The sequence below is a fragment of the Odontesthes bonariensis genome, chromosome 18 (genome assembly GCF_027942865.1).
Source record: "Odontesthes bonariensis isolate fOdoBon6 chromosome 18, fOdoBon6.hap1, whole genome shotgun sequence".
NCBI lineage: Eukaryota > Metazoa > Chordata > Actinopteri > Atheriniformes > Atherinopsidae > Odontesthes > Odontesthes bonariensis.
Genome location: NC_134523.1, coordinates 17,951,408 through 17,976,579, shown reverse-complemented (window position 1 = coordinate 17,976,579; position 25,172 = coordinate 17,951,408). Strand labels below are relative to the sequence as shown.

General features: G+C 40.9%; 3 protein-coding genes across 3 annotated transcripts; 1 reads left to right on the top strand and 2 right to left on the bottom strand.

Moving 5' to 3' along the window:
• Window positions 1-173: 173 nt before the first annotated feature.
• Window positions 174-4,033, bottom strand: limd1b (LIM domains containing 1b). Its single transcript, XM_075450371.1, has 7 exons — window positions 3,961-4,033; window positions 1,843-1,926; window positions 1,613-1,714; window positions 805-872; window positions 655-717; window positions 443-573; window positions 174-292 (listed from the first exon to the last, which is right to left on the bottom strand). The coding sequence occupies exons 1-7, from the start codon at window positions 4,031-4,033 to the stop codon at window positions 220-222; spliced, it is 594 nt and encodes a 197-aa protein (XP_075306486.1). The 3' UTR covers window positions 174-219.
• On the top strand, window positions 3,882-22,280 carry cdcp1b (CUB domain containing protein 1b). Its single transcript, XM_075449419.1, has 13 exons — window positions 3,882-4,440; window positions 6,179-6,403; window positions 9,399-9,740; window positions 10,173-10,388; window positions 10,815-11,165; window positions 11,316-11,531; window positions 11,781-12,137; window positions 13,291-13,647; window positions 14,899-15,096; window positions 15,513-15,869; window positions 17,320-17,676; window positions 17,768-17,849; window positions 19,153-22,280. Exons 1-13 carry the CDS (start codon window positions 4,359-4,361, stop codon window positions 19,652-19,654), a joined length of 3,642 nt encoding a protein of 1,213 aa, XP_075305534.1. The 5' UTR covers window positions 3,882-4,358; the 3' UTR covers window positions 19,655-22,280.
• On the bottom strand, window positions 21,678-24,765 carry clec3bb (C-type lectin domain family 3, member Bb). The gene is made up of 3 exons (XM_075449420.1): window positions 24,039-24,765; window positions 23,824-23,922; window positions 21,678-22,780 (listed from the first exon to the last, which is right to left on the bottom strand). The coding sequence occupies exons 1-3, from the start codon at window positions 24,133-24,135 to the stop codon at window positions 22,374-22,376; spliced, it is 603 nt and encodes a 200-aa protein (XP_075305535.1). The 5' UTR covers window positions 24,136-24,765; the 3' UTR covers window positions 21,678-22,373.
• Between the last annotated feature and the right edge of the window lie 407 nt (window positions 24,766-25,172).

Genomic DNA, 25,172 nt, shown 5'->3' with positions numbered 1-25,172 from the left:
TGCAAAATGTCACAGTAACAAACTTGTTCTTCACCGCTTTCTTTAAATAAGGTTAACCTCACCACCATAGCACTCTATGTGGTAGTATTTATTAGATGATGCTACTCGAATTGACTCTGTAGACCCCTGAAACAATAAAAAAAAGAAGAAAAAATATTTACATGTGTCTCTCATAAACTTAAAATGTGAGGTAACTTGCCTTAAATCTAATTGATGCTATTAAATGAGGTTCAAACTGGCCTCTGTTGGAAGTATTGGCATCCCGCAGGCATCACACCGGGAAGCCTGAACCCTGAAACCACGAAGAAGTCTCAATGAAACTCACACATGAGGTCACAGTGGGTGTGATTTATCACCTGTTTAGTCTTTCAAGCAGGGTTTCCCCTTTCTTTTCTCCTGAGTATGAGCTAAAAGGCTTCGCCCATTGTTGTTGTGATTTCACCTGTGATAGTCGCTGACACAGTAAACCCTGGAGTCTGAGTCCACAGCAAAGGCCTGACCCTCCATCTCCTGTCTGCAGACAACACAGCGGAAGCAGGTGGGGTGGTAGGATTTCCCACCAGCCTGCAGGACCTGATCAAGTATCATAAGTTTTCTCACATGGCCTCACAGACATGAACCCAAATGCATATGTGTGAATGAATGATTACTTACAAAGTCATCAATTGAACACCCACATCTGTGACACACTTCTTGAGAAGGATGAACTCCAGAGAACTGCAAGAAATATAAAATAATAAAGAAAAATCCTAAATCAAGTCACATCTTGGGGTTATGTTGTGACCAACGAAGAGATATACTGACCAAAAAGTCATCCTCACAATAGATTTGTCCTGACAACGTAAAAAAGGGCTTCCCGTTGAGCTGTTTATCTGTCATCAAATGAAGGAAAAAGAACAAGTTGTACACAAATGTCTGGCTTTCTTCACAATGTAAACTTTGAAAACATGTGCAAAAGTTCTTCCTTAGTTATTCAGGCTCTTCCTCTCACTGCGCTGTAAAGGAGCGGCCCGATAGTTCCCATGGCAACGAGCCCAAACACCTTATATATGCACTGGAGTTCATATAGTTTCATTACAGACAGTAATACAGACATTAGCTGACAGCTGACATGAGCTGATATTTCTGAACTGTGGTTCACTCAGCAGATAAAAAAAGAAGAAATGTTATTATATCATTTTGATCTATTTATACAACTCATGTCAATGTCGAAAAAATACAAGCAAAATTTTCTCTTCATAAGTTTGTAGTGTTTATGTAAAACAGACCCCCAAGCAGTGCATGTCAGTGGCTCAGGTGTCATCGTTGTGTGGTGTAAAATGTGGGGGATCATTCATTACAAATCTGTTTCTGCCAAATCCTCTATTGATTAAACTATCATCACAACGACTAAAGTCAAACTATATTATTCTTAAACGTATCCAAAGAGCTTTATATGCACAGGGAGAATGAAGAGAAAGAGACAATAAAGCAAAAATATCAATCAAAGTGGTTAAAAAGTAACAACTAAAAGAAATGAATAAAACACTTCTTAAAATGCTTATTAAAAGTACATTTTAAGTAAATGTTTTTTCTTGAAACAAACATCCACACTGACATCATGGAGACTCACTGCAAATGCTGCAGGTGAAGCACGTGTTGTGGAATAAATGTCCCATCGCCTGACAGGCTCCTCCTGCGCCGTACACTGCTTTACTGCATCTTGTACAACTTCCTGAATGCGCACAATGGACAACGCAGAGAAGAAACACAAAGAATCATAATTTTAAAAAAAATGACTCATCTCGACAGGCTTGGAGAAAGATCCGTCTCTGACCTACGGCGGGTCATTTCCATCCTTACCAAAGCAAAGACTGGGACTGTACCTGGGGTCCATCTCCTCCAGTTTCTCCCCGGTTGTCTGGAGCAGTGCGACTGTCTGAGGGTCTAATTTTATGTGCAGTGCAGACAGCTGTAAGGGGAGCTGCCTTCGGGGTTAATGGGTGTTGCTTCTCAGAGGGCAGCAAGTCTTCAGATGCCATGTGGGTGGCAACAGTTGGGTGGTAAGAAGGCAGAACAGTGCTAAGATACTAGTGGTATCTACAGAGAAGTTTGGCTTGTGCTGTCTTGTAACCAAAACAGTTAAAAAGCAACAGCTCAGACATGTCTCGTTAGCAGAAGATTCCACCACATCAGTATTAGTAATTCATGATCGAACTCTTCATTATCTAACATCCACAGTGAGCATTTTTATCTAACTTTGGGGACATTTTAAGGATAAAACGTCCACACATAAAGCAGTTCAGGTCATAGTTTCTCCCCTTCAGTGTGGCCTTTTGTTAATGGCAGTAAAAAGCGTATCTCCACTGCCGACAGAAAGCCATTTTACAATTAATTAATGAAACAATCAACAATTAACAACAGTTGGAAGGAAATTAAGCAATAGCAACTTTCTTGGATTAGTCTCTTTTGCATAATGGCAGCTTTTCTTTTTTTTTTTTTTAATCTACAACTAAATTGGTTATCTCTGAATATTTGCGGACAAAGAAAATATTATTTTTAGGTGGATTTGAAGTGTAAAAAGTACATTTTGAAGCAATGATTGGGGGTCATTTTTGCTCCACGGCAGTGTTTCTGTGCCTGTTGGATGCCTGGAACAGAATCAACGGTTACTCTGGTCCTTTGCTGTGTCACTGCCTCCATGTGGATGTGTCAAGGATCTTCATCTATTACGAAAAGTCAGACCCGCCCAAGAAATACAAGCTAGTACAGCACATGTGTAGCAAAACTGCTGATTGGATCTGAATAAAGCAGGTCGTCTGTGTTTCTTTTTTCACAAAATAAATTTCACATTTGTCTTTTAATATTTGTATTATTTCTCCTTTTCAGTGGCTCTTCTTACCTCACACTATTTTTCACACCATACTTATTTATACCATAAAAAGAACACAAGGGAGACAAGCAAAAACGAAACATGACAGATCATGACAACACCAAAAAAGAATTTACAAGGTAACTTTACTCAGCAACTGACTAAAGCCTTTCCCAATCCTGGATTTTAAATCAATGCAACACCTTTTCAGTGTATCAGATGAGCCTATAATGCTGCTCTTATTTTAAGTCTCTTATCTGTCTCAATCAATTTCCCCACAGAGGATCAGCAGAACAAACTTTGGCCGTGAAACTCCCTGCAGCAAATGTTTGGCTGTCATGGATCTACAGTTACATGGGAGGGGAGGGGAAGTCTGACAGCTGCTGATCCTTCACTGAGGTCCGTTGTTTGGAGGACGCACTTATCCCGTCTGATTCCAGGACACCGCCCATTTTGCATGCTGTCAGACTGGTTCAACCAAAACATGAATGTTGTTTGTATGTTTGACTGTGTAGGTGTGTGAGTTGGTTTTTCTTGAACCAAAAGGTTCTTAAAAACAGAAAAACCAGGACAACTGCCATCCCTTGTCATTCCTATTGTTCAGTATTGTCATGTAAAAATGGGATTTACATGTTAAAAAACGATGCAGACTGAAGCTGGTTCAGGGCTCAGTCTTTGACTTTAAGTTTGAGTCTTTTGAATTTGGGTTTAAGTAAAAGCTAAGAGGGGGTGAGCATTTGCAGCATTGAAACTCTTAACACCAATGTGTGTGTTTGTAAGTGGTCTTGCCCTCAGGTATGTTTCTAAGCAGGAATGTCTGCGTCATGAGGCGTGTGGTGGCAGGAGGCAGCCTCTGCAACTCTGGGAGTGTTTTCCACAGTATAGATCTCCGGTTAATCACATTTTCACCATCATCTTACCATGAGGGGAAAAAAAAGCACCTGACCAAGAGCAACCTGCTTATTACCCTCATTTACCTTTCTCAACTGTCACATGGTCAGGTCAGATTTCCACCTGATTATTTGCATAACATGGCTCTCTGTGACTTTGTATTTCTTCCGTTTTAGAGTTCCAAATTTGAAGCAACTCAAACACAATGAAACATCTACTTGGAGCTGTTTCCACACCCTGCCCCTGCTTCGTTTTGGGGATACACACCACGATGCCAACAATCTTTGGCATGTTTGGCTGCTTATAAATAGGGCGTCCATTGTGCCACAAAGCGCGGGGAGTCTCACAACGACTCTCGTCTCATCAAACTAGAGTCTCCGCTGCGTTTTGGCTTAAAGGCATAGCGGCAGGGCCTCTTAGTTTCAAGTTCGGACAGATAACCTATCTGCCGTCCACGCCCTCCGCTGCGCACAGGTAATATGGAGCAGGAAGTGGATGTCAACGCCGATGCTGTCGTTTGAAAGCCTTGGAAAATGCAGCCGTGTGTCTGAAACAAAAACAGCGACTGCAGAGTTTCGTTTTTAGCTGTTTATTATTTTTTTTCTTAATCAGGAAAATGCTCGTTTTTGTGAAAGTGCGCTTCTGTGCCACATGTATGCTTCTGGGGCTTTCGTTTCTGGCAGCTTTTGGCACTTCAGGTAAGAAAATAAGATATCTCAGCTTGTAATATTTTGACTGCAAGTATTTCTTTACGGGCTTAAAAAAAAAAAAAAAAAAAGAAAAGCATTAATATCGAAAAAGCTAGGCTTCATTTGACGGTTGTGTGTCAGACAGCTGAGGTAAGAGCATGTTGAGCTCATCTGAAAGCAGAATGAACTCTGCTTACAGCTCTGTGACAGCACTTTAGAAGACAATAGAGGACACTGTGGCAGCATTACTTAGGATCGAATAACTTGACAGATGGAGGCTGAAGCACATTTTCAGATTGAAAGGAGAAACTCTCAGCCCTCCATTTTCAAATGGTTTATGGGGCGTTTATGGAGCTTCCTGGAGGCATGAATTAATCTCAACTTCATTAATGATTGACAAGCAATCTGCTGCTTTCTATCAGTTTACTGCTAGATTTATACTCCATGCTGTGTTTTACCCCGACTTCATGTCTTTAACATGCAAAAAAAAGAAAAACTACAGCGGCATGGTGCTTTTTCTTCTTTTTTTTTAATGTCTTTGTAGACTTTATCATCTCGAAATCAAAGGTTTTTGCTTCCTCGTGAGGCTTTCAACCCCTCCACACCAGCTGTTTACTATCACAAAACATCTTAACATTAATTTCTACTCAAAAGCTTCATGTGAGCTCTGTTACTGTCAAGATCTTTAAAATTCAGATAAAACTTCCAGAAGGTTTACAATAATCGGTGTGTTTTCAGACTAGAAAGCCAGAAAAGTGAACAGTTATGAGGTTGCAGACTGCAAACAGTTGGCTCTTTGATCATCAAGATCTGGGTTTCTTTATGACTTTAGTGGACATTAGAGCGTAATCCTGAATCAATGGATCCAACCTGCCTTGTGTCAACAGTCCGTGCTGGTGGTGGTAATGGAAATGTTTTCCTGGCACACTTTCAGCGCTGTGAAATGTTTGAGTCATGGCTTCAGTGCTACAGCCTGTCTGAGTGTTGCTCCTTCATCCTCTAATGGCTGCGATAATGCAACAAGTCAGAGAGCAAAAGTGACCCCAAACTGGTTTTACAAACGCGACTGCGTGTGTCGACAAACCTTCCCCAGTCACCCGCTCTGAATCTGGTAAAACACCTCTGGGAAGTGGTTGAACTGGTGATGAATGTGTAACTGACAAATTGGCTCAAATGATTTGGTAGTCATGTCAACACGGAGCAAAATCTCAGAGAAATGTCTCCATCATCTTGATGAATTCACAAGACCCAGAAGAGAGGGTGTTTGAGAGCAAACGGAGGCCTGGCCCACAATTACCGTAGTGTTCCTCATAAAGTGTGAAACCCCATTTGTCCCGTTTCACAACCCTAATTCTTTCATCTGCTGTTATAAAAGGTAAATATTTCTCAATGGGAGAAGTTGCATTAATCCTGGAAGAGTTCCACTCTTTACAAACCGAGTCACGATTAATAAGAGTCCAGTTAATTTGCTGTGGTCTGCCTTTTTAGTACTCATGAAAGGTGGGCCTGGAAACACTGCGTGCAGGCTTACCTTTGTCTGTGAAAGCATTCATTCTGGTTAAAATGAATTCCATAGTAATCCATACAGTTATTGTTTAGATATCTGATAATGGACTGAAGTCAAAGACCAGTTGGGAGGTTGACATCACCCTCCCTCTAACCATATTTTTAGTTGATTTTTGTTCCAAATCAAATAAAAAATCATGCTGAGATCATTTTTCAAATATTGTTTGATCTGTTTTCTCAGAATGTTTGCAGACGGTGGTCCGACCAAACAGTGGCTCAATTGTGACGGTGTCCACCAAGCTTCCTTTGGCTGAGTGTGCTGTGTGCACAGTCAGTGGACTGAACGACACTCAGACTTCCTGCCACTCATCTCTTACTCTGGTACCTGAAAATGAAGTTAAACTGCTGTTCAACTGCTCCCAGCCCATTGAACAGTCTTACACTGTGACAATCACACGTTCCATTGGTGAGTTTACACGTGGGTTTTGGTGATGCAGATTGTAAATGTTTACCGGTATGATTGTCTGTTTCTTTTAAACCTCTTTTCTCTTGACTGAGTTAGAAAACTTGCTTAATCAGAATTTTTTTTTTTTGAGTGTTTTTGTTTTGGAAACAAATCCAGAACGAAAACAGGATTGTCCTGAATATGCCTGCAAAAAATGGAAATGCTTCCTATCGATGTAGGAAAACTACTCCTCTTATGAACTAATTTTATGCGCAAGCCTCCTTATTATTGTCTTGTTCTCAAACTGTGGGTCGCGGTGGCAAACTTGTAGAATATTATGTAAATACAATAAATAGCTGTATATATCTCCTTCAATGAAATATTTTAATGAGCAAAAAACGGAGCCTTTCCTGCAATCTGACCATGGAACTCTACCTGTGCTCGTGTGTAAAGGGCTCATATTTTGCAACATTGTTGCGAGCTTTAATTATATTAGAACGTTGTTTAAGTTCCTGTTGCTACATTGTGTTTAATTGTGTCCTGAACACACAGTTTAGGTCAGTGGCGGCTTTTTCGCCCTCGTTATGGTCAACGCAAACACCCATACCATTCCAAAAAAAAGTATGCAGCCTCATCAACTGGTAAAGTATTGCATTTTATTAAAGCACTAAAAATTCATGGCAACAAGGGTAGCCTATACATTAGGCCTACTGAACTCATGTGTGTGATGTGTCCCACGTCAGCTCACACAGCATAAGTCGAAAGTAATCACTAACAGAACTAATTAAGAATTAACTACATGCTGCGCGGTGGTAGCTGCAATAACAGCATCGTCGAAAATAACTCAAAACTCAAAAAAATAACTATGCGTACTGCTTGGCGGCAGCTGGCTTAACAGCATTTAAAAAAAATTAGGCTATATAGAGAACAGAATGTTGCTGGGCTGAACTTGTTGGCCACACCTCCATCGAGGGTCTCTGTGGATGACGAGCACAGACAGACAGACAGACAGTGGACATTAAACCAGAGGTGCCATAATATCATACATGCAAACTAGCAGAGAACAGTCGAGTCTAAGCATAGGCTACATAAGTAAACAGCGCTGTCTCGCATTACGGAGTAGCTACAGATCTCAATAGCAACTTTGTAACGGTAGACCGGAGCAGTGGCTCAGTTGGTAAGAGACGTGCTTCCGTTGCTTGAGTCGGAACGTTTGTGTTTTGAGACGCGTGTTCGAATCCCGATCGGAGGAGACTGTACAATAGGTTTTCATGAAATATATTTTTCTTAGCTCCCCACCATCTCGCAATGCACATTCAGCAGGGGGTGCAGCCGCACCCCCTGCACCCCTAGTTCCCACGGCTATGCCTCCCACTGTCCACAAACATGCATGTTAGGTTAATTGGTGACTCTAAATTGACTGTACGAGTGAGTCAGTGGGGTTACATGGCACTGAAAGGATCGGATAATTGGTTAAATTACAATAAGATTGAGTTATTAAGTGCATGTAGACACCAAATTGGATCGGATTACTCACGATCGGATTAAGACCCCGAGATAACTCTGTTGAAAGTCAAATTAAACGTGCTTGTAGACGGGTGAAGCACGTGATGAATTAGACTTTGCGTTCTGCGCATGTTGTGCAAATATCTTAATGACCCCAAGTTGCAATGCAACTAGGGATGCAGCGATATCACTTTTTTTTCAAACCGATACGATACCGATACTTGGATCTGAGTACTTGCCGATACTTCCACCACAAAGAAAAAATGCAATGAATTGGAAGACATGTTTCGGTCTCACTAGCCTAACCACACTGTTCCTGATTAGCTCGACATCTCCCCTTGCCGACAATCTAAATAAATAAAACAAAAATGACAAGCTAGTATATTAGAATAGTATCGTGTGTGTGTGTGTGTGTGTGTGTGTAAAAAATGTAAAGAAATATTCAAACAATGCAAGTTGAATAAAGTGGGTGCTGTACAACAGGGAAAAAAAATGAACAAACCAGGATAATTACGGTGCGGTCGCGCGACGCGATTACATACAAAGTCAATGCAAAGATTCAAGCCGGCTGTGCAATGAGGCGCGGTGGGGCGCCGCGGTGAGGCGAATGCCGCCGTGCGAGTGAAAAGATGCGAATCCGCGCGAATTCAAAAAATCCAACTTTGGCGAAAAATTCGCGTCAGACAGCCTATCAGCGTTGAGATTCTGAACGACAGTGACGTGGAGACAGATGGACAGGCGCTGTCTGTGACATGCAGATGGGACTGCAGATGGAAATTAGCTTCTAAGCTACAATCTGGTGCAGGTCATCTCTTTACTTTGTAATTAATGTCCTTTGCACATGGTCCCTGACTAAATAAAATAAAGTCTGGATGACGGCCGGTTCCAGCGGTATTTCAGGCTCACCAGGACCCAGTTTGATGACCTGCTCGGGAGGATCGGTGCCGTGATCTCTCGGCAGGACACCAACTACAGGCGCTCCGCAGCTGAAATGGAGCTACAGTGCCGTGATCACCTGAAATCACGGCACCGATTTCAGGTGATCACGGCACTGTAGCTCCATTTCAGCTGCGGAGCGCCTGTAGTTGGTGATGAAATTCTCCGAGCTGAGTGCACCTCCGGATGATGTCACTGACCCAGACACGACGGCGTGTGCGTTTCTCGGACTTCCACCGCAGGTACAAGTACGCGATAGTATATATATCAGCCATGGTTGATGAGAGAATGAAATGGAGGGAATGGCGCCAAATAGCCCGCGTTTTTTTACTCGCGCAAATGAGGCGAGTAAATTCAAATTACACCCGCGGCAACACTCGCTTCGTAATCTTTTCTGGTGGTCTGTTTGTTACTTTCCACCCTTTAGGTACAGACACAACAGGAGTGAAATTCTACACTCAGACCTCAAGACATTCCCTGATGTTAATGTGTGAAAAAGTATTTTTTCATGAATGACAAGAACACAGAAACGTGTAATGTTTTTAATCTTTTCTCATCTCAAATTGTAATCCAGAATGTTCAAAGGATGCCTGCGACCCCATGATGGTAGATGTGCAATCCTCCATCCTGACAGAGTTCACCAGAACCTTTATTTGGGAGCTGAAGGCGCCAGAAAAGACTGTTGTGGCCGTCAACATCCTTGGAAGTGGACTTACTGAGATGTCCGAGTCGTGCCCTGATGGATTGCAGTTTTCAGTGGCCACATCTAAAGCTAGCACCAAGGGCCTGACTCAGTATTGTCACGGTGGCTCTGTGACCCAGCTAGACCTGGCCAACGAAGCTGTTGTCTCTCTACAAGTTAAACCAAACACACAGGAGGTGCCTGTGTCTTTTCAATTATCCGCTAGACCTTTAAGTAAGTACAACTTCTTGGATACAGACCTTAAAGACCTGAGTTAACAGTTAATTTGGCTGGAGATACACCAGCTTCTCTTTAAGTTGACCTTGGCTTAGTCATTCAGTAAAGTCCAGTTTAGTTAGCCAGAACCTGGCTAACTAGGTAGGAACTTCTTCAGATTGAACTAATGAGATCAAGCTTTTCCTAATAAAAACTCATTATAATAAATGACTCACAAGTTATAAACTTCAAGAGAATAAATAAATTGATTCGTGAATTTTAGAGGTGGTATTAACGTGATTTTTATTAAGTAGACAAGCTAGTTTACGCCTGTTTCCCACCTCTATGCTAAGCTAAGCTAACAAGCAGGCAATAGCTTCATATTGGGGAAGAGATAGAATTTGATTAATCTAATTTTATCAATGTTTTGTTTTTTCTCTCCCTTCTCAGAGGGACGAACAGTGGTCATAAGCATTGGTCCCAGAACAACTGTGGTCCTGAGCCGGGATTTGGGACAGCCAGAGTGTGAAGTGTGCACCACTGATGGCTCCACTCCTGATTGTAGCTCAGCAGAAAAGACACTGACCACAGCTGAAAAGCTCTCAGTGGAGTTCAGCTGCCTGAAACCTCAGGACTTGTTCAGTGTGAATATAAAAACGACAATTGGTAAGGAAACTAAATCTAATCTCATTACCCAGCTGTATGTGGGATAGATTATTTTGGATTAACTACACTTTAAATAACCACATATGGAAGAAAAATAATATCTTTTTCTGAAATGCTTAATTCAATTACATATCTAACAAATGGAATGATTTTGTACTACAAAAAAATTGACAATATATTGATAAACATGTAAATTGGTTAAGAAATAAATATCTTTCTACAGTTTAGTTCTACTTGCATATATTGTCAGAAATGTAGAAATAAAAATCTAACTTATAAACATTGCATTTGATGATTTATTTTGAATTGATATCTTGAAACCTGACTTTTGTTCAGTAAATAACGTTGTATTCCAGCTTGTACATATGCAGATCTGAATTTTCATTCCCATGTAACTGGTATCCTTGGCGCTTTCTTTTGGGACAGAATGCACACAGAGCTCCTGCACCCCTGCTGCAGCTGAAGTTGATCCCAAACTCTTTGAGGACTTCAAAAGAACCCTGGTGTGGGACATTACTGTTCCAGAGAGGACTGTTTTAACTTTGGATTTTCCTGCTGATGGACTGAAGGGCATTTCGACGGCAGAAAACTGCCAGGATGGTTATCGGTACACAGTGAGTTCAACCAGAAGTGATGGAAAAATAAGAACTAACAGCTTCTGCAAAGGTGGATCGGTTACTCATCTTGAACTGCTCGGAGCGACTACTGTGACTGTTGAAGTATCCAAAGGAGGAGACATGGATCTGACTGCATTCAGTGTCAAAGCAGGACCAAGACGTAAGCTCATGTTTCAACAGTTTCTTTAATCATTTAGACAAAACTATTGCTTTTCCACTTTACAATGTTTAAGAAAACGCATATCCCTAAAACTGATGGAACGTACTTTGATACATATTCTTTATAATACACATGTGGTTTGTCTTTTAGGAGGCAGATTGATGTCTGTGATCCCTGACCCCAACACCAACATCATCATCAGAAGAATGACCGGTGAGCCAGACTGCAGTGTTTGTGTGGACAAGGAACCCCAAAAGAGATGCAACACACAGTTTTTAAGACTGACAGATCCTCGCAACACATCAGTAGAGTTCACCTGTCCACAACCTCAGGATGTTTTCAGCGTTGAGATCAACAGAGAAATTGGTATGAATACGTGGGATTTTCATGTTTCCTGCTTATAAAAGTGGTTTCTAAACACTTAGAGTTAAATTTTTGTGCATTAATTTGCATTTAATTTAACAACCGATCTATACTTGGGTATCTAATAATGCTAATCCTCACTGTTACAGGTTCTGTAAGATTTTTTTTAAATTTTTTATTTTTTAAATATTATTTTAGAAATTCAGTTGTTGCTAACCAGTCACCATCTCTCCTATGTCGTTTTGTCTTTAGACTGCACAGAGACCTCCTGCTCTGGCAACATAGTTCAGGCTGAGACCAAGTTTTTCCCAGACTTCAATCGGACCTTCACCTGGGACCTGAAAGTTGTCTCCACTCGGGCTTTCCAGTTGGACTTCCCCGAACCAGGAATGCGACAGATTTCCAAAGAAGAGATCTGTCCAGATGACCACACGTACTCTCTGGTTACATATCTGCGCACTGGGCCAGCAGTCATTGGTACCTTTTGCAAAGGAGGCCCCGTGACCACAATTCTGGCTCGCTACAAGGGCCGCATGTCCCTGCAGGTGCCTGGGGATGCGAAGGTGAACCCTGTCGACTTCAAACTCAATGTCGGGCCTGAGACGAGCAGTGAGTCCATTACAATGTTTATTTTTTATTTTTCGTGTCAGACCAATAATGTGGCCCAGCTTAGTAAACACACCAACCAGCTTATATCCATCGTCTTTGGGTGACACATTCTCAAAAACACAAGACAAACTTAATTATTGGTTATTATACTTACCTCTACACACCTGCAGATATCATGAGGTAATCAAACAAAAAAGGGTTGAAATCCTAAGATATGAATATTTTAGGCTGGTGTAAACATTTTCTGTGTGAACAACTAATTCAGTCTATGTGCTGTACCTGGTTATATTGCAAGTTTGAGCTAAATACTAATATTAGCTGACTAAATATGTTAATTGTCAATGCAAGCATGCTGTTCAGTCAACGCTACAGACGGATTGTCATTGGAAACGCACACACGCTATGGTCGGCAGTCAGGAGACTGTAGCAAACGTCTTTAATGAGTGTACATTTTCACCATTTGTGAAAAGCTTTGCATAATGAAAAAAATCAATCATGAAATTCTATTTTATAAATCAGTGTTTTATTTTGAACTTGGGGGGGATGTAAGCTATCCATATTTCTTATTTCTTTCCTATTTTTTTTTTACATCAGTTGAGTGATTGGTTGAGTCCCATTTGTTCTCCAAATCTGGAGACGATATCACCAGCAAAGTGACTGTTTCATAGGGATCAAAGATGTTCATGATTAGGCTACTTTACAGGCTGCTGCTTTTAACAGAGATTATAGCAGCTGTAAAGGTACTTTATGAGACGATTGGCAGCTACCTTAGTCAGAGAGTTTCTTATACTTAGTTTATTGGCTTAGAGCAAAGTTATTAACCAACCACAACCATCCACAGAGCTATGCTGCCGGCATGTCCAAAAGACTATTTCTGTTCACCGAGCCATATTCACACTTTTTCATCCTGAATACACATAGGTTTGGTTTAATCCGTGTCAGTTTCCCACATTTCCATCAACAAATATAGTCTTCCCGAACAAATACTAATTGTAAAATCTTCTTCTTTTTTTTTTTTTAAACAGTGGCTGTAAACATGTTTGCAATCATCATCGTGTTATGTCCTTAAGCACCTCCTGTTGCACACAGAAGATTTAAGAAGATAGAAATGACCTCATTTTCACACCTCTATTCTCTGCTTGTCCATCCTTAGTGGTGGCCATAGTAAAAGTCAACCTACCACGAGGTGTGTCAGACACAGACTTCATCACAGCCAACTACCCCAAAGACTTCCCCAACGCCCAGCGCATGACGTGGGAATTCACAGTGCCCGGCATGCACAACTACACCGTTCGCTTTCGTGATCACACAGCCCCAGAGTGCCTCATGGATGACGTGGAGGTGGAGTATCTAAAAGAGAAGATAGTGACCAAACTGACGCTGACGGATCCTCAGCCGCAGCATCAGCAGGGCAACTTCAACATGGTGCTGAAGAACTGTGAAACCAACAGAACGCTACAAGGACTCACTCTGAGCTACAGAGTCTCCGTAATGAGAAGCGGTCATCCAGGTGTGGTATTAAGAAATGACAGCTGGTAGACGTGAACTTAAGTCACAGGTTACACAAAAATTCCCATTAGAAGTGAGTTACTTTTCACTAAACAAATCAAAAACTGATTTCAAGTGTGATTTAGAGCTCTAGAAAGTTTGGGTTGGTTTCAGTTTAAATTACTTTATTGTGAATACCTGCTGTTAGTTTCCCTTAGTCTTCTGTAGTTGTATAAAAGGCTGTTTAATGTGGACACAGCAGGTAAAGCAGCTTTCTCAGAGGGAAATAGTATGTCCTTTTATAGAAACCAGTGTAATGTTTTATTTTTTAAAATGATGACTCAGAAATCCTCTCGGTAAAGAAAGACCACTCACTTGAAAGCATGTAAAAACACTGAAGGTCCCACCTCCACAACACTACAGCTTAAGCTTTTTATCAGGGGGGAAAAAATAGCCAAACTTTTGTTTTTTCTGAATTCTGCTGCATGGGAACATTTTTTGATAAATAAGTTGATCATTTTATGTATCTTTTCAGTAAGTTATTCAAAAAAACCTGCAAAAAAAACTCTTGAAAGAGAAAAAAAAATGTCTTGAACTCATATCCCAGGATTGAAACATGTCCACAGTTGCAGCGTGAAGTTTATTACCGTCCCTTTTCAATGTTCTCGTTCAAAATAACGTGATTTTTGCGTTTCAAAAAAGACTTCCCTCCTGTGGACCCACAATCCTCAGCTGCTGAAACTGGTTAAAGGGATATGGAACCATTTTTACCAGAAAATGAAAATATAAAAGTGTATATAAAGGCAAATCTTCCTATGTAGGAGCCATCTTGGAAACACTGAGCAGTTATCTTGGCTAAACAAGCCAGGCAGGTCTTTCTCATAATGTTCCTGATAACAGACGACATTTAAATAGATCTGTGTTATTATTTAACATGAGACTATGTCTTCATGATTTAAAAGGGCACTGAGGATTTTTACATGACTTTAAAAATTTACATGACTCTGCTTTTAAATTTTTTTTTTTTTTTTTTAAATGCATAGATCCTAATTTTAATCTGAAAGATCAGAGATGGCTCCCTTCTTTAGTGAATGTTGGTCGGCAAAATTATTATTGATTTTGCAGTAGTTCCTGCACAAATAAATCAAATTATCTCGTTATTGCATGCACAAATGAATGAGTAAATGTACAGTTTTTTTAAAATTCGTAGGATTAAAAAAAAATTAAATGCCTTGAAATTGACTTTCGTGCCTCTTTTGGTGTCCCCTGTTAGTTCTGTGCTCGGTGGATCTAACCAAACATCGAGAAGTGTCCCTGCAGATGGAGAAGGTGCGTTCAGACCCATTTTGTGAAATGAGCATAAACTCTGAGGTTAAAGAGAAGATCATCGTGGCCGCAGGCACAAAGGCAAGTCTCTCCTTCCTTGACTGTCCAAATGACGACATTCGTCTGACTGCCAGCAGATTTATTGGTAAGATTCTTTACTTTTTTTTTAATCTTCTCAGCAGCTTGTTGCTCGTTTTCACCAGTTTCCTAGCTACAGAAAAGTAGAGTGTACTCTAAATATAAAATATACTTTCGATGTTTAAAGGAGATGTTTGTACTTTTTTAAAATATTGATACCACTCTCATGTTGGCACGGATGTTAGGGTACAGCTGGCCTAGTTTAGCATTGAGATGAGGTAAGACTGTTGATTGGCTCTTTTCTGAGCTGAAACCCCCTTTAAAACTCACCAAATAAGAACAAGTCCTGCTGTCACTTTATGACTGCCTGACAAGAGCTTAAAAAAAATCCAGTATGTGTCCTTGCCCAACCAACAAAAAGTCAGACAATTAACTCCTTGTATGATTAAGATGTTCCGCTTATATATTGTCTTTTGATAACAGGGTGCCAAAATGTGACATTGTGCCCTTCATCTGAACTCACCGTGCCCACACTGGACTCCTGTCTGCCGATGCCCCTCCACAGCTTCACGTGGCACCTCAACATCCCTCAGGACGGCACGCTGGATCTAGTGTCTCCCACAGGGAGTTTACAGCAGTCCATACCGGGCCAGGAGTGCAACCAGTCTTTCTCACTTCATGTGGCAGAGACTGATGGGTTCTCTGTTGGAGACTTCTGCTTTGATGGTATGATCGAGAAAGTTCAGCTGCACACCAATGTCTCTATCACAGCTACGGCCCAGGACTTCAGGATGACCAGGGGGCCTTTCCTTAATGCCAGCGTCAGTCAGGAGATCTCAGGTAAAACATGAATATCTACTGGAAAACTGCACCTCGGGATTAAACTTTTGTTATCCATAAATCGGCAAATTTTTTATCAGGTAACTGATTAATTACCTTTTTAAGAATTATTGACCCAAAAATCCATTATTAGAATGCACTGAATTTGTCTTCATTACAAAGAAAAACAATCTGTAAATCCCTTTGATTTCTTTGGCCGATGTTGTCTTCAGCTTAAAATAAGACCGACACTGTATATTTAATTATTTTTAGACCGTAAATCGTTCAAGCTGAACTGTTGACCGTTTAAGGTTTTAATCATCTATAAGAGGTTCTGATAAACTAATCCATTTCAACATTTGGTTATTGATCTGCCTGAATTTCAAGGTGAGGTAAAGTTGAGCCAGCATTGCACCTAATTTCATGTAATAAAGGCAAATGCACTGTAAAACTCCCAAAACTAAATGATAATTAAATAACCTTTCCTTTCCAGATGGACCACAGTCAAGCTTTGAGGCCACAAGTAGAATCTAAGAAGCTATAATCTCCCTTTTTGTAATATTTAGAGATGTTGACCCATACCTTCAGTTGTATGAAGGCAGTAATGTCTTTCACGTCATTGATTTGTGTTATTTTCTTTTCTTAGTTAATTTGTTTTCTGTTCTGGTTCACGTCTCGCAGCTCTTACTGTTGTCGTTCTCACCTGCAGCGCCACAGTGAAACTGCTCTGATGATAAACCTGCTGTGCTCCACCCGCCCAGAGAAAAATGGCAGACTGACAAAGTTAACAATGACTCAACATTTAAAGCTAATGTTGCCATCTGTCTGCTGCCTTTAATTATCTCCTTGATGGCACTTTGTTCAGTGCTGCGTTTACAGTTTGCTCCCTTACCCGTATCAGTCAATGTTGCTGTAACAGACCATAACGCAACACAGTGACCAAACCTTGTCGACTAATTACTTTGGCTTACTTGAAATGTTCATGTACATTGTATGAACACCTAAATGCAACAAGCTCAAACTTGCTCTGTGGCTGTTTGTAGGTATCTCAGTCATCCAGATGGGACACAAACGGCACTCAGTCAGTATGATGACATCTGATACTGTTGAAGCAAGAGCTTTAATTATTAATTAGCTATTATCAGTCCATCAGCAGGGCTTATTGGTTATATTATCATTATGTTATCATTGTATTTAAGCTGTGATTTCAGGAAATATGAATATTTGCTGGGTGGGGGGTTTGGAGTTTTTTATGACCGTAAATTTACATTAAATGTATATTTGGGTTTGTTCAGACGGTCAACTAATGAGATTAAATGAATGATTTGTTACTATGTTTTGTCACTTTACTTCCAGTTTCCACATGAGGGCACTATTGTACCACGGCTGCTTTTACAATTTAAACTCTAGTGCAAATGTTTCACCCCAGAATTCAGTCCTTAGACTCAGCATTGTCTCCATCCCTTTCCAGAGACCATCATCTACAGAGTCAGCCCCAAGGTGAATTCTCCCACCCTGCTGGCCACACCCAACTGGCCTCAGGGAATGAAACCGTCCTCCACCGTATCCTGGATCGTCACTTTTCCGAGTCAGTACAGAGCCCACCTCTTGTTCGCCAACATCAGCCAGCCCAAATGTGCTGACAGACACACTGGCATCAATGTGCAGATGCTGGGGTATGAGGAGGAGCTCCTGAGCCGTAGGGAAGACGAGCCAACGGAGGACAAGTTAATGGTTCCACAAAGTTTCTATCTCAACATGTCCAACTGTGTGCCAGAGGATGGCAACTTTGGTGCTGTGACGAAGATTGTTCTCCAGAAGAGAACCAGTAAGAAATAACTTCAGTCCCGTGATCCACACACAACATCCTCACCTCACAAACTTAGACTTGACTCCCTTTTTTCATTTTTCCTCCACAGATCTATTGGCTATTGTCTTGGGGATAGCAGGAGCTCTTCTGCTTTTGATCATAGTGCTGGCTGTTGTTTGTGTCGTCACAAAGTGAGTACACCTGCAAAATCCTCCAAAGCAGGCCTTATTCCCAGGGACGAAGCTTATTCACTTTGACTTTACATTTTTGGAGCTTGTTCTAACTTGTACTACAACGTTCAGACAGGAAAAGAAATTACCTTTAGCTCAAGATGTTAACTTCCTTTATTAAACCGTCAAACATTTTGTCCTCAAATGAAAGACATTATGTCTTTATATTTCTTTTAATGTCCTGAATATTTACAGGATAAACGCAGGAGAGCACGCACCATAAGAGAGTTTTTTTCTTTTAACGCAAAACTAACACTTGGTTGTATTCTTATTTATGCATATTTTTAATGTAACTTTTAAACCTTTAAAGGGGAAATTCGTTTTTTTCCTTTTATTTCTTTTTTATACCTGGACCTTATTTCTGGCATAGAATACGTTCATCTACTCACCAATAACAGTTTGGTGAAAGTCGGCGTCCTCCGGAAGATATTTAGATTACTCCAGATCCGCGTATATCCATATAACGGGAGTGAACAGGGCGTAGACAATACAGCCTCTAAATAAGGCATTATCCGTCTTTATTTCACCAATACTTTAAGACTAATGAATGAATGAATGCGTACTATTACACTGTTAGCTCATAGCTGCCATGTTGTTGTTATCCGGGGCTATGGGGGTGGGGGGGGGGCTTATGGGGTCTTTCTACACACGCGTCTAGTGGGATGACTTCATCGACGCGTGCCGAACTTCTCCTTTAAGAACCCTTAAATGTCCCTAAAGGAAGACTATAAATGCTTATCTGAGGTCATACAGCTTCAGTGCAGTCCTAGATGTCTCTACGACTTTCACAATTGATTGCAAATTATGCCTTGCCGTCACATTTAGACGTAAGAAAATGCTAATGATTTTAGCTCATTTGCAACATTAATTTCTTTTGAGTTAAAATCTCATCCAGATGAATATGTTGTTACCTTCTGAACAGGCCCAATTCACAGCAATGTCTCTTCAAAGATGTCATAACCTTGCTTCGACTCATAAGCTGCATAAAGCATAAATTGATGCTCTAAGAATAAAATTAGACAATAAATTTAAACTAAAAATAATCTTAAGATCTGAACCAGATAATTGGTACTTCTATTTTTTCAGTCATTTTAGTTTTGGAACTCCACAGTTGTACAATAAGTGTAATTAAGACTGATGAATACAGGCCCTGGTTTCTGTTCTGATTGCACAACAGCTCTTTAAGTGTTATTTATTTCTTTGTATTCTCACATAGATTTATTGGTTGCTCTTACAGTTTTTGGTCTGCCTTCATTTTTTCCAGGAGAAAGAAAGCCCAAATAAAGAAGGAGTCATCCATCTACATCGGCAAGGGGATGATCTTCCGCCCAGGAGACCGGCACTTCACCAAAGAACGAGCTGACAACAATTCTCATGTCTATGACTACATAGATGAGACGATGGTCTACGGCCACCTGCTGGCCAAATCCAACCTCTCCGACAGCGTGCAAGAACCGTATAACGGGATGCAGATGGAATCTTATCAAACCTTTACAGGCCCCACTGACGGAGCGCTGCCTGTGATTAAGGAGCCAGATCCAGAGGTCAAGATGGAGAATGCCAGGCCGTTCCTGGACCCCTCTGAGACTTTCCTCCCACCTCGTCCACGCACTCCCATCGACCGGCAGGACAGCCTCGGCTTCCAGGACCGCAGGATGGTGGATAATGAACTCTACACATTCAAGAGCTTAGAGCAGATGAACCCGATCCAGCTCTCTGGGGAAGCTCTGGAGCCAGAGCCGCCAATCTTGGAGGACTCATTGTAGTGTGTAAGGACTGAATCTATGTGACAGACTGCTGTTACTGAATTCTTGTCACAGCACCGAGTGGCTGTGGACTGATGTAAACCCTCGTTTCTGTAGGAAGGTTTGGGGAAATATTTGCTTTCTTGCTTAGAGTCAGATGAGAAGATTGACACTGGTGCCATAACTCTCTTTTCTTATATATTAATCTACAGCCAGAAACAAAATTCTGTATCTTGACTCTGTAAAGTGACTTCTTGGAGTCTTGTGGATGCAGCTGTTGAGTTAGGCTCATTTTGAAGTTGCATGTCAGAAAAGGTTTCCGCTATTTCCCAAATTGATGATTTCCTCTCATTTGAGGTGGTTTTTGGCTTTTTGGACAGAGCGTGAACATGAAGAGGGAGGAAAACATCTTTTTCAGATTAAGCCTGATGTAGCAAACATGAGTGATCACCTGTTTCTGATTCCAGTGACGCATGGCGGGCACTCGCTGAAATGGAAGAATATTCACAACATACCCAGTTGAGAAGAATTCCTGAACACCCCGCTCAAATATTTATTTCTCCGATTTTAGCCGACAAGTTGTTTTGTCACAGTCTTCAAGGTATAGTTTCCCGCTTTGGAGCCAACTCTCTGTGACAGAATTTATTCAAACGATGTGTTTCCATCCACACTTTTAGGTTATATTTGACCAATTCCATTAGCCTTTTTTCTTTTTTTTTTTTTAACAATTAAACAACTGAGATCTTAAGTGTTAATTTCTGAGATTTTTTTGGTAGTGTTTTTTTTTTTCATATTTCCAATTTTTGTGACCACATTTCCGTTAAACTTATCAAAGAAACTATTGTTAATCCGACAAAAAAGGGATTCTTAAAATGCATTTAAATATGTTATTTCTGCTTAAATGAGACAAAACCGAACTAACACATGGAGATTAAGCAGTTGGAGGTCGAATGACTCCTGCATGTGCTCGAGGTGCTCCGTAAATGCATCCTTTTTTTTTTTTTTTTTTTTTACATCCGCCTGTTAAGGCTTCATGTCAACTCGTGGTTACTTTAAACATTTCCAGACTGTCTGTCTGCTCTGATAAAATCCTGATTTTATAACCACGGCCTCATTTGACAAAAGCCCCCATTCGAAAAACTTAAAGACGATGTGTGTGTGTTGTGAATTCAGTCATACCTACATGTGCGATGATCTCCCACAGAAAAAGCCAGAGGCAGCAGAATTTCTGGAATGTTTTCACAGTTGTCAGAGTCGAGGTGTCGGACATACTTCGGTTAATAACTCTATTCTGCTCCTGTGCATCTATACTGGAATATGAACAGTTGTCCATGTCAACGGCTGGGTCGACCTCTAACCGTAGCTCGACTCAACCGTGCTGAATGTCGTGCTGTGCTCAGATTATTGCACAAACATGAGCGGTGTCAGTCTTCGCACTCCCAAGAAAGCAACAAAAACACCAACTCTTTCCGTGATTTGTTTAGATCTGCCTTAATGAGCTGTGACTGTGGAAAAATGGGCAAGTAGCTCTGGTTCTAGTTTTGAGTGTTTTTTAATATATATATATTTTTTTACTAGTCTTTTTAAAAAGTGTTTTTTTTTTTTCTCCTGTAAATACTAATGAGTGTTTTCTTTGCAATAAATTCAGGGATGTTGTCAGGAAAGGAAAAACTTTTCTCCTTGAGTTGATGACCGCCACCGTACACTTGAAGCGGTGACATTTAATTTTCCATCTGAAGCTGAGACGCTGCCCTTTAACATTCTTGATGCTGGAAACAATTTGAACCACAGGAGCTGGAGCCAAGGAAAACAGTGGAGGGTGGTGGAAGAACTGCAGACAACCGAGCGGAAGCCAGTATTTACCATGGAGAAGTACTGGAAACAACAAATGGCAAAGGCCAGGATTACATAACTGCATCGTATTTCTGAAAGCTGCAGGGAATTTAAATAAATTCTGCTTTGGTTCAGGCTTTAGGAAACCATGTTTGAGTTTCAGTCTCACCTCACTGTCACAGTGTGTGGTGTAAGATATTTTCTTCAATGAATGATGATGCAGGAATGGATGTTCATAGTTTATTGAAAGTCATTTTAAAGGTTACAGTAGGCTACATGTTATAGGAGACTAGAAAACCAGCAAAATGGAATAATTGAAGATTCTGTTTTTTTTATATATATAAAAAGGCAATATCAGTCATGATCCCGGCTCTGTGTGACTTGTCATTAAGAGTGAAGTTTAAATCAGCGGTTCTAAACCTGTGAGTCATGAAGCTGCTGTAACGGGTGTGGATGTGAGAAAACAACGGAAAGTTACACCTGCATTTTACATTTGTGATCAGTGCCAGCACCTACACACTCTCTTTATGACGATAATATCAGTATTTTTTAAAAAAAAAAAATTTTTTTTATCAATAAGTAAAAGTATAGCAAAATAAGTATTCTGTGAAATGACTGCAGACTGCATTGTCCCACAGTCTGTCCTTTATTGTTGACTGGATTGTGTTCTTCCTTGTTTTATTGTGACCGCAAGGAACGCTGCAAATGATATACCAGCACATCACTTTTGTCCAAAAATAACAACCTCTTATATAACTGACCGTGACCTCTACATCTCGTTTTTGGTCCCGATGCAGCTGAGAACCACTGGGTTAAACTCTGCTTAGAATAGGCAGTAAGAGTGCACACACACAAACGCAAAGCAGCTTTAACAAAATGCAGAGAGTCAATGACCAGATAAATGCAATCAAACAATGTTAAACTGGCAGACGGAGGGCTTTTCATCACGACAGTTCTCATCAGACCACTTCCCCTGTGAGGCCCCAGACAGGACGGCGCAGTTTTGAGACTTGCCGCCATCCGGCTGCGGGGACCTGAAGTTGGACGTGTTCCAGTTTTTGTACGTGATGCTGAAGCCGCTGTGATCCATCCAGGCACCCTCGGTGGTCATGTCGTGGATGCCCAGCCAGACCTGCTCGTCTGGGCCGATGCTCTGGCGGATGTAGTCTCTGAGCTGATCGTTCTCGTCGCTCGATGTGGGTGTACCGAGGACGCCGCCCAGGGCGCTGCAGTCCTCACTGGCAGTGTGATAACTTTTCCTCGTAGGTTCGGCCAAGAAACACTTTCTGTGGATCTTTATACCTTTTAAGCAGACTGAGGAAGAACAGAAGGGGAGCACATGGTCAGACATAAAGACAAATAAATCTGAGGACATTCATTTGAAAATAATACAACAAAAACTGTCTTGTACAGATGTAGGCTCCTCAGTTATGATCAACATGGAATCAGCTGTCTTTGTAAATTTGTACAACTGGACATTATTTTTTCTGTGATCTGAACAATGGCTCAGACATGGTTCTGCCATGTGTTGTCCATCTGTCCTTGAATTCAGAGGAAGAATGCCTCAGACTTTTGACTACAGCTTTAATACATATCATGTGGCCTGAATTGCATCAACATCACACAAGTGATTCTGCATGCTTGACACACCTGGCTTTTTCATCTTTATGATCAGTTCAGTTTGACTTCAACTCGGAGGACATTTCAGCAAGTGGATACTTATTGATGAAGGGGTTCACACATTGTTTCTGAATTCTTCACCTTTTGTTGGCTTAAATAATGATTCAAACGTGTCAGGATTTAGCAACAAGTTAACGGTATTGTTTTTTGGGATTTAAACTGTACGTGATGTGAAAAAAATGAGAAACTTTGCCCAGTCTTAAGTCCATTAAGTCTCATTATGTCTTGAGAGCACTGGACTGAAGCTTATATTCAGGACTGAATTTGTCAAACCTTTAAGTTGCCTAAACTCCAACTTTTTACAGAAAGTTCAGAAGAAATTGTGATTTCTTTTTGTAATTAACATTAAATTAACAGTTGTAACTGTAAAATCTAGAGTTTCTCTGACTGTGGTGCACAGCAGCCACTTAAATAATTAATATCCTGATGTAGATATTGACAGAAGGCCCGTCAATACGGCAGCAACAGATTATGTGACAGTGAAGATACTTTTTGGGCCTGTATTGGACTGTTTTTTCATATTTAGGAAAAATGATTTACACTCAGTATAATCTGAGGTTGAAGAGTCTGACAAGAAGCTTCTGGAATTTTTTTATGGGACACCTTTCAGAAAACAGAGCCATTCTTTTATCCTTTTTTTTATAGTTTTAAATAGTTTTTTTTCCCAGCTGGTTTACCTGTTTGCAGGGCCTGTTGTTCCTTCAGCAGGTTGAGCTCCTGGATGATGTCGTCAATCTGTTTCTGCAGCTCTGAAACTGCAGCATCCTTTGATGTATCTGATGCCACACACAAGCAAATTCAATGTAAAAAAAAAAACATTTAAACCAGGGATTTTGAGGTGAAAATGTGTCTTATCAGCTCTCAACAAAAATGTGACGTTTTCTCCATCTACCTTTTTTCACCGGTCTCCTCTTAGCTGTAGTCTGCTGAAATGAGTTGTCGATGAGCAGCAGCACTCCCAGCAGCACACAGACTCCTCTGAACTCCATGGTGAAACCTGTTGGATCGAGCTGCTCCGCTCGCAATTTATCCGCCTCGGTCACACCCTCCCTCTCATCTCTGTGGAAGGGGAAAAGTACTGAGGCCCAAAACTGCTCTTTGTAGGAATAACAGTCCAACCTCAGGAGTCTTTGAGGAGGGTTTGTCTGCTTCTTATTTGGCTCCAGACTCTTCACGTGGAGGCTGAGTGCTCAGCAGAGCCAGGTCTGGAGGGCAGGTGCAGACAAGACGGGAGGGTGCAGAGCAGCCATTACACAACCCCTCTGCAGCTTTCATCAAGGTGTAAGAAAAGGGGAGTAAACACTGACTCATCTGTTACATAAACTGTTTGTTTCTTGGCTCAAACGACTGTTTAAATCTTGAGAAGAATAAGGGCTTTTATATCAAAAGTTGGCAAAAATGTTTTCTGGAAGTCTCCTTGTTTGGACAAATGTTCTCATTCCCAGGTGCTGTTGGCAGTTGTGAGGCCTTAAAAAATTAAAAGCTGCTTTTTGAAAAAAAATTTGAAAAAAAAAAATCCCTCTATAAACGAGCCAGATGCGTAAGTTTTTTTTGTGTCCCTACATGGGATTTAGTTTTGGAGCTGCCTGCTGTCGGCCTGCTGCACACACCCTGCAACAATCTGAGGGAAGAGTGGAAATGATCCAGAGTCACATCTGGTCTTTCTGTGAGACTTGCACTGCACTGCAGCCCCGGGTGACACGTGGCAAACACAAAAGGATGCAGAGAGGCTGGAAGGCTCCTGTCACAGCAAAGCACTGACTTCAGGTCTGTGGAGACACCAACATTTTGAGTATTGCATTCGTTTCCCCTCCAAAATATAACTGAAATGATGCATAATGAGTGTGGAACAAAAACGCATCAGAATACACGCAAGGTTACTGGTTAAAATACAGTGTTTTTCGATACACTTTAAACAGCAAGTCCTCCAAATATGCCTAAATTCTGCATTCAGCTACTTTCCCTGGAGTTCCTCTGCAAGATTATCAGCATAGTAGAAAAAAAGAAACTTTATTTGTGAAAATTA